General features: G+C 37.8%; 1 protein-coding gene across 2 annotated transcripts; it reads left to right on the top strand.

Annotated features, from left to right (window-relative positions):
* Nucleotides 1–14,824, top strand: LOC102790515 (protein SSUH2 homolog). Of its 2 annotated transcripts, XM_087840902.1 has the most exons (14): nucleotides 1–181; nucleotides 364–460; nucleotides 2,178–2,258; nucleotides 5,700–5,780; nucleotides 5,856–5,931; nucleotides 6,015–6,144; nucleotides 7,176–7,236; nucleotides 7,684–7,805; nucleotides 8,136–8,198; nucleotides 8,286–8,362; nucleotides 10,258–10,350; nucleotides 11,803–11,908; nucleotides 12,209–12,316; nucleotides 13,010–14,824. In XM_087840902.1, exons 2-14 carry the CDS (start codon nucleotides 448–450, stop codon nucleotides 13,148–13,150), a joined length of 1,152 nt encoding a protein of 383 aa, XP_087697028.1. In that variant the 5' UTR covers nucleotides 1–181; nucleotides 364–447; the 3' UTR covers nucleotides 13,151–14,824. The 2 variants fall into 2 exon arrangements, with proteins under 2 accessions (XP_087697028.1, XP_087697027.1); XM_087840901.1 differs by lacking the exons at nucleotides 1–181; nucleotides 364–460 and having other exon boundaries at nucleotides 2,147–2,258.
* The last annotated feature ends 975 nt before the right edge of the window (nucleotides 14,825–15,799 follow it).

The raw sequence follows: 15,799 nt of genomic DNA, 5'->3' as shown, positions 1-15,799 counted from the left end.
TTACTTGAATAGAAAAGCTGTGCAAACACGTATGGAGAAGAAAAAACAGCTTCTGACACGTTACTTGTTGGTATGTTTGCAACCCGATAGAGGCAGGGCTTCATTTCCTTTCTGTCACAGAGGAGACACAGAAGAAAACAGAGCCGCTATTGTTCTCTCTGACCAAATATCAAATTTTCAGGTAGACTAAGAATAGTTTTAATTCTGTCTTTATATTTATTCTTTACCCTCAGACCTTTACCCACCACCAATCTGCTGGTGAGGGAATAGAAACGAAAACAGTCCTTTAAACATTAGTTTATTGATATTGATATTTGACGTAGGGGCTGATACAAAGAGGTCCTAATTACATGTATTTCGAAGGTTGCGCGGCGGAGTTAAATCAACGGATCCTGTGTGGTTACCATAAAACCGAGCTGGTCTACTGAGTGGTTGATCTGCAGCAGAATGAACAGCGCAGGTAAGAAGTGAAATAGCAGGACAGCAGTGACCCTGCACAGACCCCGAGTCCATGCAGGATACACGAAGGATGCAGGGATGAGCTTCTGGTAGTCGGCGCGACTACCAGCAGCAAATATGTTCCAGCAAATATATACATATTAATGCAAGGTGCATTTTTAAGGTTTCTTTGAAGTTTTTTTTTTTTTAAATTCTGAGACTAGATAAATACACAAAATTAAATATTCACTGATTAAATTAAATTTGAAAATTAATTAAATAACCTGCTGCCTAAACTTCTGTTAAATGGCGACCTGATATCAGTTAACCTGTTAATTGCATCATTTGGTTTTTATTTTCTCTCTGGGATTTATTTGTGCTTGAACAGCTTTACTTATAAACAGAGGTTGTTGTATTTTGTTGAGGAAACAATTCCAATGTGAATTTTTTTTAGTTTTAGGATTTTTCTTTGACCTAAGTCCTGAAAGAAATGATGACTCTGTTTTTCATAGATGGATATACCTGTTTTTTCTAAAATAAACTTCTTCTTTTTTTTAATTTTTAAAAGGGTGCTGGTAAAAGAAAGCCAAAAGGATTTTTCTTCTTATGTTAATTGTCAGCATTACCACCTCATTCAATTTTAATATAGCTATTGATATGGATGGAAAATTGATATGGATTAGTTTATGCATTTTATTGGGTTGTAATTCTCTCACACTGTAACATTTATCTTTTGGATGGCGGCACAAAGATTGAAAGAATGTGAGAGACTGTGAGAAAGCTGTATGAAGATGGGAGAGAAAAAGAAACAAACATCTACAAATCTCTGCCAAAATCAACATCAAAGTTATAATGCTAAAGTAGCTTCTATTTTGCCCGCATACATATCTGCATTCAAGCACCTGAGCAAGGACTAAGCGACTCCACCTACTGTCCATTGTAGATAAAAGCAATCCATGACCATAGGGCTCTGAAGTGTTCTTGTTACAACATGTAGAAGGGGAAATAGGAGCCCTTTCAGTTGTATTCAACTCTATTGAAATTAGGCTGAAAGACTTTTAGACAAACAAACAAACCAGAATGACTCAGAAGAATAAGTCATAAAGAATACTAAGAACTGTAGAAGGAAAGTTAGACTGATTGCTGACAAGGGACACGGTGGAGGAAAGTGAAGCTCAGAGTAGGACTTGGGACTCCAGGAATGTCCCACCGTGAGGAGCCCCCAGGGCAGACCCAGGACTTGCTAGAGAAATGATATCTCTTGCCTAACTTGTGAGTGTCTCTGTGTCCTCCTGGATGAGCTGGTTTGAGGGAAGCCTGGGTTTCTCTGCTCAGGCTGCTGCTTCAGTGACCAAACCCCCCCAAAACGGCAGAAAATAGATGCATGAAAGGATGGATAAGTTAAGACAGATTCTTGAAGATAAGGGGAAAAGGAATAATTCCCTCTGGAAGGGGAGATCTCTCTTAAACAGAGTGCACAGAGACCAGCCCTGGGAACATGAGCATACATTTCCCTTCCCACAACTGCTGAGGCCCAGCTTACACAATACTTATTATCCATAATAAACTTCAATGTTGATGTCATCCTCTGAGTGTTCACCTTACCCTAAGCAAAAACATCCCCCCGCCCCACCAAAAAAAAAGGATAATTAATTAATGCATTTAAAAAAAACTTAGATGAATTTGAGTTCTCTCTGTGTTAGTTTGAATGGTTTGTTTCTTATTTCTTTTTATTCCAGCTGCATATACCCCTCTGATGCCCACCTCAGCCAACACTTTCAGCAATGCCCCATTCTATGAAGGCAATGTGTCGGCAGGAGGTAAGAAAAGCCCAATTCCTCACATTAATGTTGTTGCATTAACCTAACCTGCTTTTTTTATAGCTTGTTTTATAACTTGAAGATCTTTATCATTGCTGGATGACGGTTGTGTTTTTGTCATTTTGTATGATGATTTATGTAGAAGTCCACTTTGTTAGTCTTATTATTATTCTTCAGTGCCTAGTTGTCCTGTTTTGAGTTTCTTATATATCCTGTTTAGTTCCTTTATTATTTAGTATTTTCCCCTTGTGGCCTCTGTCTCTCTTCGTGTGTCTGTGTTTATATAGGTTGTGTGAGTTCTTGTGTCTTATTTCCTCCTCGTGTTTTATTCTGTTTTCCCCTGGCTGCCATGTTTCCCCATTCAGTCATGTTTCTGTGTCTGTCTGCATCTCTGTGAATGTTCCCATTACTTCCGGTTTTACTTTCTCTTGTCTGTGTGTGCCATGTTTTGTTTTACTTCTCTTACTCTGAAGGTACCTTATCTCATGTTTTATGTTTAGCTTTGTATCCTCTGTCTCGTTGTGTGTAATTAGCCCCAACTGTGTGTGTGTGCATTTCCTGTTCTCTCGTCATTACCTGTTAATTTAAGCCCTTTGTTTTCTTCTGTCCAGCGTTGCAATCTCCCTCATCCATGGCTGTGTATTTCCCTGTGTGTCTCTTTGTATGATTAGGTTCCAGTATTCCAGTTTAGGTTATTTTCTTTGTGTCACCTACACTTTTTGAGTTTACTTGAGACGTGAGTGTGCGTTTGGGTCCTTTCCTGCCTGCACACAGCTGACTTATGACAGAATCAGAAATAAACCTGAGGGGTTGCAGTGGAGAACATGTTACAGTTCTGTTCTGATATGTAAATTTATTAACTGTATTTTTGCCTTAATTGTGATTTCATGGTGACTTATTTATTTATTACATTTATTTGACTTAAACATGACAGTTAATACAACAACAAAAAAAGAGGGGGTCAAATTTTAATATCAAAAGTAAAATGAGATGCATTACAATATTCTGTCACCATTTTTGGGTGTGAGGTTAACATGCTTGTTTTAATCTTACTGGAATAGCTAACGCTAGCGTGGGCAGAACCCTCTTTCATTCGCACCACAAATTCCTCTGTGCAGGAACAGGCTTGTTCAGCTGCACACGTTGTGTCCCAATTCAGGCTGTGTCCCAATTCAGGGCTGTGTCCCAATTCAGGGTCTGCACGCTTGAAGTACACGCACTACTATAAGTACGAGAAGTGGGAAGTGAGAGGCTTGTGAAATGGGACGGTCTAGCCTTCGTCGCGCTGTTCAGGTTGCCTAGCAACCATGATACTAACCGCGAGAAACGTGAGATTGTGTGACATAAATGAAGGAGAAAAAAAATGTTTTGTTGGTCATTCATTTTTGTCAGGACATCACTTTGATTAGTTGAGTATCTGAGGCTGAGACCACAGGACTGTAAAACATGATTGTTGGGCTTCATTTCTGTACTGAACAGTCATTACAAGAGTAGTTAGTAAATAACAATTACGCTTAAGCTCTTGTTGTTCATGAGACTAAAGTCATCTCACTGTGGTAATGTAAATATAATATGGCCAATATTATAGTATTGTCAGATTATTATGATATATATAGATATATATATACCTCCTCAACATGTCTTGAAGTTCTCCAGAGGACTGGTAATGAACTAATCATTTGTTTCAGGTGTGTTGACCCAGGGTGAGATCTAAAACCTGCAGGACACTAATATGCCAGCAGTTTATCTCAATTAATGAGAGGAGATGGCATGTGTTTGGCTCCTTCACATAGTGGACATTGAGTTGTTGTGTGGGACACCAGTAGTCCATGTCTGTTGCTGTAACAGTAGTTCGTGTTTAGAGTAAAACATCCCAGCTCACTGACTTGATCGGGGCAATAGTGCCTAAAATGTTGCATAATTTTGCTAAGAGATCTGTTACTTTGTGGTAATCTTAGATGAGTAGTTTTATGGACAAAAACCACCAGGTCATTCAGTGTTCCCTTAGTGCCAAAATATAACAGATGTTGGTGTACTATAACTGAAGTAATGTTGTTAATTCATTAAAGTCAAATTCTTTTATTGTCATGACTGTATTTTAAGCTATTTTTATTTTTGTATGGTACCTGATTTATATGGAATATGGTTGAAGTAAACTAAAGTATAAAATACTTAGTCAGTCATTTGTTTAATAGTAACTTAACATTATATAATTCACATATAAAACTATGAATTGTAATTTTAAATGGTTTAAAAGCATGTAGAATAGCATATGTAGGCAAGTATATTTCTCCTTTTTTTTATCAAGAAGCAAAGACTAAAAGGAAAAAAAAGAAACAGGGCAGGGTTCGGTGGTTGAATCATTCGTTCCCGCAATGCCAAATGCCAAATCTACGCCCTTGAATTCATGTAACCAAAATGTGTCATTTACAAGTGAAGTCTTGACTAGGGATGGGTATCGAAAACCGGTTCTTGTTCCCACTGTTTCAATTCCTTGAAATTGTTTGCCATTTTTGCAAACGATTTCCTTATCGATTCCAGTCGCCCCGAATGACGTCACCACATTGCGGAGTGTCATTTACCTGGCAGAAAACACGGTGCCTAAGCGGCTCAAACACTAAAAAGTTTGATTATACTTTACGTGAACGGAAGACAACAGGGCAACTTGCAATACTTGCAAAGTAGATATTTCATTTAAGGGAGGAAACACTACGAATATGCAAAAGCATTTGAACAAAGTCTGTAAGTTGTAAAAAGCTTTCAAAAAACACATATAGATTTTGTTTATTAAGCAGTTTCTCTTGTATACAAACATGAAGGAAAAAAAATCCCCTTTGAGGTTAAAATTATGCTAGCTTACTCAAAATTACTCAAAAGCATTGGAACTCAATTTTAGGAACATTGGCAAGTTTTGAGTCTTTTAGAAGGGGAAAGTGTCAGGTAAATGTAATCTTAATTCTAGTTTTCTGAGCCATTATTCTGCTGGCATGTCAGTAGGAACTGATATTCCCATAGATGGATATAATCATTTTTCTAAAATTAATAATTCCAAATAAAAATAAATAGAAAGGGAAAAATCTGTGTGAAGATGGCAAAAACATTAAGATGTGGCCAAAGTCAACACTGAACTTATAATGTCAAGGTAGCTTCTGTTTTGCCTGCATTCACTGATGCGTGAAATTGTGTTACACAGTTATCAAATGTCACCTTTTTTTTTCTTTTTTTTTTTTTACAAAGGACATTTTGCTTGTTTTAGGCCAAGCTTAATTAAAGCTGGCTTTTCTGTTTTCGACTTTTAGTTCTGCATGTTTGCTGAACGAGGTTCGTGGTATAGGGCCCAAACCTCCTAAGCTGTTCGGTTAGAACTTTAGTGTGAATGAAAATTTTTAAGTTCATCCAAAATATTGGTTTCAATGGTTTGTTTCTTCTTGTTTGTTCCAGCTATGTACCCACCGGTCATGGCACCCCAAGCCAACATGTTTGGCAATGTCCCAGGCTATGAAGGCACTGTGCCAGGAGGAGGTAAGAAAAGCCCGGTTCACATAATTCCTCACATTAATGCTGTTGCTGGTACTTGAAAATTTGTCATTGATGCAGGAGGTTTCCTGCCTCCTCCCATGCCCATGGAGCCAGTAGCCCCACCCCAACCCGCCCCTGAAAATCCTGAATGGAGGTACGACATATTATCTGTGTCTTTCAGCTGCTCAACAACCAGTAGAATATTCTGGTTTAACACAGAGTTTATGTGTTTTGTAGCATCCCCTCTCTGTCTGAGGATGCAGCTCGTGAGGCTTTAAAGGAATTTGTGTCGTCTCATTGCTGCTACGGTGACGCACCAGTCACTCAGGGAGTCATCACCTCCATGGAGCCATTCAACACATTTAGGGTGATTAAATGTTCCCTTTTTATAATGCTGTTAGCATCAGTGATGCTGAGGACTGAGTTACCTCCATATCTGCTTTTACTATCTCTGCAACAGAGTGGTTTGAACTGTTTGTACTCATAGTTTTCTAAACATTTGACCAAAGGACATAATTGAATGATAATGAACTGTTAAGAATAAACCTATGTAATGATTCTTTTTGCTCAAAAACCTGAGGGGTTTTAGTAAGTGTCCAGACCTGCTGAAGTAGTAGTTTGCCAGGACTTTTCATCATACCCTCAAGACTCTTGCAAGTAGCTCAAAGAATATGGAATACCGGTTCCAAATACCAGTTTTACCACAAAATTTGTTATGCAGTAATATGATGCCCAGTTATATGAAACCAAATTGGAAATACGTTGTATGTTACAAGTTTAAACAAATTGTGGATTTAATATCACAACTATCTCAGGTTCTACACTTTTAACAGTGAGAGTGAAAATAGTTCTTGTTATTCAATATTTCCACCCCCATTTGTCTCCATCTTATACTTATTTTGACAATAAGATGTTTTTTCTCATTCTACATGTGCATTAATACAACTCCTTCCTGATCCAGAAACAGACTGAAGGCTCATACAGTACCAGGCTGACAGGCAATAGCTGCATGAGCAGTGTTATTACAAAGTCCTTCTAAGTGATGACATCTTGAGCATGCAGAGACAAAATAAAGGCAAAGATGTGTTGTCAAAGAGGACAGTCTCAGTTCAAAAAACTGTTTCACATCAGTTTAAAACAAACCTTAACTTGCACATGGCTGACATGTGACCTGAAAAACTTTAAAGTGACATTCAATTGTGAATAAAATCATAACGCCTGTAACGTGTATCTGACACAACAAATATGCTTTTATTTTAACATGTCCAGCTTTTTGCACATGATGCATAGAAACGTATGTTTCGCTTTCACTCTGATGTGAAATATAGAGAAATTAGCACAGTAATGTTATCAGCAAATCCAGTTTCTCTCAGTAAAGTCTGTTTTTTTGTTCCTTAGTACCGTCTGGAGACATTCACTGAGTCCAGGTCAACTGACTGGGCCCACAAACCACATGAAGGTAAACGCACATTTTCATTTTGTTAAATCAAAACCTGATGTGGAGCCATTAAAATGTTCATTTTCATTTGTTTCATTGAGCCACCATGTTCTGTTATTATAGAGCAAGGCTGGATGCTTTTTAATCTGATGGTAGAGTTTTGTTGTTTCCTGTTACCAAACCACATTTTTCACTTTGTTCTTGACCACACTCAAAGTTTGTGGCCTTGTGAGGCATTAAAAACAATAGTGTGATACTCAGAGCCTATTATGAATCAAACTCCAGAACAACTGATTAATAAATAGTGTTTTACCTGAAAGAGTTAAACCTGGAAATTTGCTTTGGTTTTCATAATAATGAAATGCCTTTTTTTTTATTAATCATTGCGTAAACCTACTGACAATGCAGTAACTTACTATACCAGTAGTTTGTTGACTGTCATTTTCTGTGATCTCGTGTATTTAAAAGGTGAGACTGCTGACTTTTACACCCAGCCCGCTCCACGACCATGGGAGGTCCAGGCCACACCCCCCAAACTTTTCAGTGACCACACAGAGAAGATCCGGGTGCCCTACACGTCCTCCGTCAAGGTGGCTGAATAACAAAACCTATCTGTCAAAGTGCTGGGTTACCTGCAGTTTAGTTCTGAGCTTTAAGCTTGAAGATATATATACTTAAAGAATGGGATACTTGAAATCTGTGAAGATTTGAGTTCCTGAATGAGCTGGTTGCTAACATAGCACGAGGTGTCAGTGCTATAGTCACATGTAGTTTTCACTTTAGCTGGAGCTCTAATTAGAAGTTAAACCATGAACACAAACTGTGTGTGAGGAATCTAAGGAGAACTCCCCATCAGTGTGATTCTGAAAAGTTTTTACCTTTTACTCATTTTTATCTTTTTTGTGTGTGTGTGTGTTTAGCAATGCCACACGTGCAATGCAGCAGGTACTGAGCAATGCAAGGAGTGCAGTGGAAGTGGAAAAGTAAGGAAACTCTCAATAGTAAATAATAAGACATGAAAAGTCTAATCAAGGTATAATTAAAACATTTGCTTATTTGTGTCGTTGTAGAAAGCTTGCCTGATGTGTAATGGTGGAGCAAAGTCCGATCCAGCCTGCACTCGCTGTAATGGCACAGGCAAAGACAGGTACTGAATGGTCACACAAACTGAAAATAAAACAGAAAAAACACCAGTTTCAAAGCTTACATTTTGTATTATCTTCATCTACCTTTTTCTTTTTAAACATGCAAACTAATAATGATACGCCAAATTAAACAATTACAATTGAAATGATTCAGTGTTAATAAATTGGGATCAGACCTCCTATTCTTTTTTTAATGTTGGCAAGCAAGTACAAAAATTGTTTCCTGAAATTCATAGATTTTAGATTCTGATTGTTCTGAATTTGTGTTTTCAAATAATTTATTCACTATTAACATTTTAAAGTCAAAAACACAGCTTAATATATTGCATTTTGATTAGATCATATTTGCATGAAAATGTTGGGGTTATGAGCGTGTAGAAAATAATGTCAGTAGGGATTGTTGGCCCCTAGGTGAATTTCTATTAATAAAACTGTACTATACTATGGAGCCTCTACCTCATGTTTTCCCCTTCCGATACAGGTGATCCAATCAAACGCAACAATACACAGTTTAAACCCCACTTCCGTCTTAGAAGACTATTTGGTGAGCTGTGTGAAGTAGATATCTACTTATCAGACTCAGAAAACAGCCAGCTGGGATGATGATGGACTTTTTCTCTATACAGGGAATGAGGTGACTCTTTTACATGTACTGAGCAGAGCGTGAGACTTTCAGAGTTTGAGGGTTTATAAACTTGTGAAAAAATGGCTTCATAACGTGTTTGTCAGCATTATGGACTGCAAGTTCTAACATGAATAATGAATTGAATTACAGTCAGTTAACGGCTAAGCTTTTCATTCAGGCATTCATCTGGCCCTCTCTGTTGATCAATCACAAAGCTATTTATTTAGTAACTTTAGTTTTTATTCTGAAGCTGTGGTGCTGAATGGCTTAATGAAAATTGGAATGGAATCAGACAACCCCCTTCTCAGACACACACGCACACACAGAGTCATGTCATCAGTACTGTCATGGGACAGTGTCAGTTTGTTTCAGCTGGTTTGAGACACCTCTGGGAGGTGACAGCTCTGGGAGGCATTGCAAGCCTCTGGGAGGCTTGCAATGCCGTGCAGCATGTTTTTCCTGGTCTACTTGTATGTCTGTCATTTCCTCAGAACATACCAAAGTCATAACCTTTAGCCTATTTTTTTTCCTTAGCAGTTTTTCTCTTTCTTTTCAAGAGTCCACCGAATAAATCACTTTTGCATGTGATGTGACGCATGTCCATTCATTTTCTGCTTAAATCTCTGCTCATGTCCTCAATGATGCTTTATTTTACTCAAATTAAAAGCAAAAGTAGAAGTGTTACAAAAGCAAGAAAAGCCTCATTAAACAATTGTTTTATAGATGAATGTTTTATAAAATAAAGGGTTTAACAATTTAAGGAGTGAAATAAAATGCTGTTGTTGCTATTTGTTGCTTCAGGGACAGTCTTCTATCTGACGCTACAGACTCAACTGATCATCTGTCTGCTCCCATCTGCCATCTAGTTATCCCACAATAACTGGGATAACTTTTTGTAAAGAAATGATCATCTGGCCCAATAAATATGAGCAAAGGAAGAAATCAGTCAAAGAATGTTCAGCAGGATGTGAAATCATAAGTTACTTTTATTTATTTAACAAACTTTTAAAAATACATTTGATAATTAAAGTCTTTTATGAGTGTATCCTGGTTGAAGATGGGCAGCAATATTGACAAAATAAACAAATATCAGATTTTTTTAAAGTTAAAACAAAATCTAGAGAATCGACAATGGTCAAGACTGAGTCAAACATATTTAAATGATTTTATTCACTTCAATGTGGACTTTAGTAACAAAGAAAAAATTGGGGGAAAAAATTGTATATCTATAAGTAACCAAAAATAATGAGTCATGTGTCTGTGTGTGTTTAGGTGTACAAAGTGTAATGGTAGTGGGAAAAAGCAATGTGAAACCTGTAAAGGAAAACGTCAACTGCTGACCTACATTGAGCTAAAAGTGGAATGGTGAGTACAAGTACAACAACAGTTTCAGTGTTCCTATATTTCCTATGATTCCTGTATGAAGATTGGGTTCTTCAAGTGTGTTTTAGGTGTCATTTGGAAAATTCAAATGGTCCTGGAGGAGGTTGCAGAAGTATATAAAGACACTCAATTTAACTCCTTTAAATGGTTTAAATTTGTTTCTAAAGCCCTTGAAGCCAATTTTATGCTACATGTCCTGGATACTTGCAGAGTTAATTAAGGATACTTAAGGTTCTGTTTGAGGTCTGATTGTTTTGACAGATATTCATGAATTATGTAGAAGAAAATGGTACATGGAGATGTTTTAAAAGGCTTTGAAAAGTCAATGCAAATTAGTTGGTTCTTTTTTTTCCACCTTAAATATTTTTTGAGGTAGTTCCACTGAAATTTTAGAAAACATTAAATATCTTCCACAGACTACTGATGAGGTCCAGTCCTTAAGGATAATACACGAGCCCTGCCCACGGTTTTAGTTGTACTTGAAGAATAACCAGTTTATGAAAACAAAGATTTTATCTTTCAGTGACAGAGTTGCTTAAAGGCTTAAGAGGCCCATATATTTCTGCAGATATCTGACATACAGTGTAAACAAATTTTAAAAATCAAATAAGGAAACAAGAGAAGAAATTACACATGGTCATTGTTTCATTTTACTAAATCCATTATTTTCAGTCACTAATAATAATAATAATAATAATGTATACTTTATTGATCCCTGTGGGGAAATTACTTGTTTTTCTCTGCATTTGACCCATTCACTCAGTGAAGCAGTGGGCAGCCACTAAGCAGGCGCCCAGGGAGCAGTGTGTAGGGACGGTACCTTGCTCAGGGATACCTCAGGGTAGCCGTTCAGCAGATTCGACCCCCGACCTTCCAATCATGGGGCGTCCACTCTACCTACTGAGCTATCCCTGCCCCAAACTATGTTTGGGTGGTGTGGTGGCTTGCACTGCGTCACAGCAGGAAGATCATGAGTTCAACTCCATAATCTGGTCAGGGCCTTTCTGTGTGGAGTGGAGTGCTCTCTGTGGGTACTCAGGCCTCCTTTCACAGTCCAAAGACATGCAGTTACTGGTGGTGATTCTAAATTGCCCTTAGGTGTGAACGGTTGTCTGTCTCTCTGTGTTAGAACTGCAACAGACTAGCCGCCTGTCCAAGGTGTACCCCACCTCTTCCCCTTGCACTCATGCAACCCTGCTGAGGATAAGCGTTTTTTTGAGTGATGCTTTGGTGCCCTCTAGTCAATAAAGATGAAAATTACATGCTGCGAGTTTAAACTGAAAACAATAGAAACTTGATTGGTTAAAACTTGAAATGATTGATTCATGTAGTATTGTATTCATCAGGATGTAGAGTGTGTGTTACATCAGTATTATAGTTTATATTTGATGGATACAGCATGAATATAGTTCATATCTGTGTGTTTGTGTTTAGGAAAAACCACGTGGAAGATCATCTGGTGGAGCAGAGCTGTGGTCTGAAGAGTGATAACCTGCGCTCAGTAAAAGGGAAGGAGCTGTTCAAGAGCAGCCAGAACCTGGTAAACACACACACACACACACACACACACACACACACTGTAGCTTCACTTTGAATCCTAATAAGATTTTTTTTTTTTTTTTAATACCAAAATTTCATACAAAAAACTACATCTCAGTAGTTTCATACAGTCGTTTGAAATGTTGAAATAATCTCCATAAATTAAACATAAAGCCACTGCAGGAACTCACCTCAGACAGGTGTAGTTGAGATAAATGTAAAGGAAAGGTTGGGGAGAAGGAAAACACATTGCTGGGGTTAGCTGTGTGAATATTGTGAATTAAACTCTTTCTTCTCTCAGGTCTACCCACTGCTTGGCTTTCCAAATCCAGCAGTCTCTCAGGCCTCTGAGCGTCTGATCAAAGAACATCAAACTAAGTATGGCCAAACCTCCAGGATTCTGCAGCAGGTAGGCCGACACACAGCTCAAGAGAAAAATTAGGAACCATCTTCTCCAGTAGTGGAGGGAAAGAAAACAGCTATCCTTGTTCCATCAGCAGTTAATTCTAGTTGAAATATAATTGATTCGAGCTGAAATTCCATTATTTGTAGTTGAAGCAGCAAGGAAAATGTGCAAAGTTTACTTTAGACTTCTGTTTTGAGTCTATAGGCTATAGTGTAGTCACCCCCAGTGGCCAGCCTGTGTCGGTGTGCCTGTGTTACTCTGCAATTTATTGCTTTGCTCTGCAAAATATTTAACTTAACTGATTCCTCAGTTAGTCAATAGAAAAATCAATAGACTGTTCAATTACTCAAGTAATTGACTGCTACAGAAGCTCAAGAGATAAGGTGACCTATGAAGATAACTAAAGCCATCTTGAATGATTTGATGGTGGTTGAAGAGTTAGCTGTTATATAAACACTCAAAAAAGGGGAATTAATTGTTGGAATTTTTGTTAAAGAAAAGGACATAAAGGTTTGAAGCTGGTCGATTGAAGATTAACACAAATCTGAAACGTGGCTAAGAAAAGTGCTCATTGCCTTTACTCCTGCTTTCAGTCAATGCTAAGCTAAGCTAAAGTATTCTGAGTCAAGCTGACGCGCTCTGATATTGTTGAAAGTTTTCCTTTAATATGAATCCCTCCATCTCTCTCTCTTTCAGAGGCAGACGGTCGAGCTGATCCCCATCACTCAGGTGAACTACAAGTGGAAAGACAAGAGCTACGTCTACTACGTGTACGGCAACGAGCGCAAAGTCAGTGCTGACAACTACCCAGAGACCTGCTGCTGCGTCATCCTGTAGACTCACAAATACACACATAAAATTCAGAAGCAGAATGTGCAGCCATCACTTTGGGTTGTGAAGCTCAAGCACACTTGGCTTATGCAGCAGGACAATGTCTGAAATGTTCAGAGTCTACCTCTGAATGGTAAAAAAAAAAAAATAAATAAAAAAAATAAAAAATAGATAAAGAACAAAAAGTGAAGGTTTTAAAGTGACCTAAGAAAAGTTTGGACTTATATAAGATTGCGATTTTTGCCGTTCATGCTCAAAAACTCTTGAGTGTGGCTGAATTTAAACAATCCTACAAATAAGAGCTGGCTATTATTCCTCTACAGCTATATGAAAGAGTCATGGCCAGTTATCACAAATGTCTGACTGCAGTTTTTGCTGCCAAGGGTCGCATAAGCTCTTATTAAGTTTAGGTTTAGCGGCAACTGCTTTTTACCCCTTAAGCGTAGAAGGCTGATGGGGTATCGTTGTCACCCCACTGGCCAGGCATGTGGTCGGGTGGTGTGGACACCCAAGTTTGTGAATGTAATAACTCAAGAACAAGGCACTGTAATATCTTAAAAATTGCAATTCTTCATTAAACCCCTGAGGACATTATATAAACACCTGCACCACCAGGAAATGAACCCAGGACACAAGAGTGGTAACCTTGTATTATGCCACTACACAAGCAAAATAAGCTCGGCCTGACACCACACCGTGCATCTACTAGGAAACTGAGGGTTAGCACTGGCAGCTGCCAGTATTTTTCACGTAGTATCAGGTAGGTTTGGTTAACGTTTTTCCCTTGATGAATGAAATCATCAATTAAACAGTGTATTTTGTATTTTCTCTGGTTATCTTTGTGTAGAATTAAAACGTTTTTGATTTGAAACATTAAAGTATGACACATATGTTAAGAAGTAAGATATCAGGAAGGGGGCGAATACTTTTTCACAATAATGTAAGTGGTCAAGCTAAAGGAATAATTGTGATATTTAACATCTTATAATGCTTCATTTAGAGCTACTGTATCCATACAACCCAGTCTCATAGGAAAACATATAACAGACTGTGGGGATTATATCATTTTATATCGTGTTTATTCTCTTATATCCTTTTTATTAAGCTTTGAGTAGTGGCATTTGATTAAAACATTTATTCAATATATATTACACATATAGTTTCAAGCATGTTATTACATATATTGTAAGAATGTGCTTATGAAAGAGTTGGCCTTCTGTCTGGGATGAGGTTACAAGCTTTATCTGGTGAGATGAGAGGTGAGACAGAGTGCAGTGAGGTCGAGACAGTTCGCCTGCATACACAGACAGTATATAGATTCATTTCTAGGTTCGAGTTAAGATATATTTTGCTTGTAACTGCATTTTGTGCCTGCATAAGCAACAGTTTTTGTAGAATGTGTTTCTGATGTTCCAGAGATAAGCGAGAATAAGAAGATCAATAGGAAGCACCTGGCGTGGAGACGGAGAAAATGTCTTTTTGAGTGTGTGTCAAAGGTTGTCAGCAGAAGAGCTGTGGTTACTGTAACTTATGCATGTTATGTATCTGCTTTGGCGCATGAAGGGGCGTTATACCCTGACATATAAAAACATTTTAAGTATGCTGTTTTGGGGGATTTATGCTGAGGATTGTGATGGTGTATTTCCTTCTCACAAGTGTTTAATAAAATCATTGTTTTGACGCACTTGGACCAGCAGTCGTTTGTCTCACACCTCAATCACGAATCGGGACAAGACACACCGGTCCACTGCATCCATTTCACACTTTGCTTCTCCAAAAAGTGAAACGGACAGGCACGCAGAAGTTGCATCACCAGCAGGGGTAGATAATATATTAAAGCCACCAAGTCAGTAGTGAACAAAAAACATATGATGTACATTCCAATGTCCTTAATCACCAGAAATGATTAAGCAGGGCAGATAATAATATATATTTATATATGTAAATAGGTTCATAATGTCTGTTTAAACACTTTCCTGTGATTATTTTCATGTAGGCTTGAAATAAAATATCTCCCTCCACTGTTACTGCAACTTACTGCAAGTTCTGCATGTGTGTCCTTATCATACTTTGGAGATATCAGATGAAGATGATTCAAATTTTTGCAGGGACTTAAGGACATTTTAATTTTTTTTATATAATAGAATTATGAATATAATATGTACCTTCACACAATGTTTATAGCAAGTTGCTGTAAAAAAAAACTGCAGCACTTTGTGAAGGATGGCTACATTTGAGCTGGGTTTATTTGTTTTCACATTTACACTAACAGGAAATGTTTACTGTTGGTGAATTTTGTAATATAATAATGTTGCCAATCAAACTACTATCCTATAGTTACCAATTGCTGTACACTTACTCTTCCTTACTGCCCACTTAATTTCACTTCCTGTGGAAGGTTTTTGCTATGCTCTGAAGGCAAAAACCAGCCTCAAGTGCCTCTAACTGAAGGTGTTTCTGGGTTACCAAAAAGTTTACTCCACACATGTGCCAGTATGTGCCACTATAGCATCTTCAGTATTACAAGAAAACATCCTTTTATCCATCTAAAACTTTCAAAAACAATGGCGTGCTACTTTCTGTAGATGTGACTTCAACTTTAAACAATGTGTGATTAAATGTTTCCTCTAGAAAAAAATCTGACTAATCACAGTT

The sequence above is a fragment of the Neolamprologus brichardi genome, chromosome 5 (assembly GCF_056152115.1).
Source record: "Neolamprologus brichardi isolate AB-2024 chromosome 5, ASM5615211v1, whole genome shotgun sequence".
NCBI classification, from domain to species: Eukaryota; Metazoa; Chordata; class Actinopteri; order Cichliformes; family Cichlidae; genus Neolamprologus; species Neolamprologus brichardi.
The sequence above is the reverse complement of the archived record's forward strand: the minus strand, read 5'-3'. Positions and strand labels throughout refer to the sequence as shown.

What these genes read in the sequence shown, in the direction of transcription:
- LOC102790515 (XM_087840901.1), top strand. Translation starts at nt 2,147, where the DNA reads ATGGTTTGTTTCTTATTTCTTTTTATTCCAGCTGCATATACCCCTCTG. An exon ending in AGTGCAGTGGAAGTGGAAAA is followed by an intron (nt 8,199 to 8,285) that starts GTAAGGAAACTC and finishes GTGTCGTTGTAG; the next exon opens with AAAGCTTGCCTGATGTGTAA. An exon ending in CCTCCAGGATTCTGCAGCAG is followed by an intron (nt 12,317 to 13,009) that starts GTAGGCCGACAC and finishes TCTCTCTTTCAG; the next exon opens with AGGCAGACGGTCGAGCTGAT.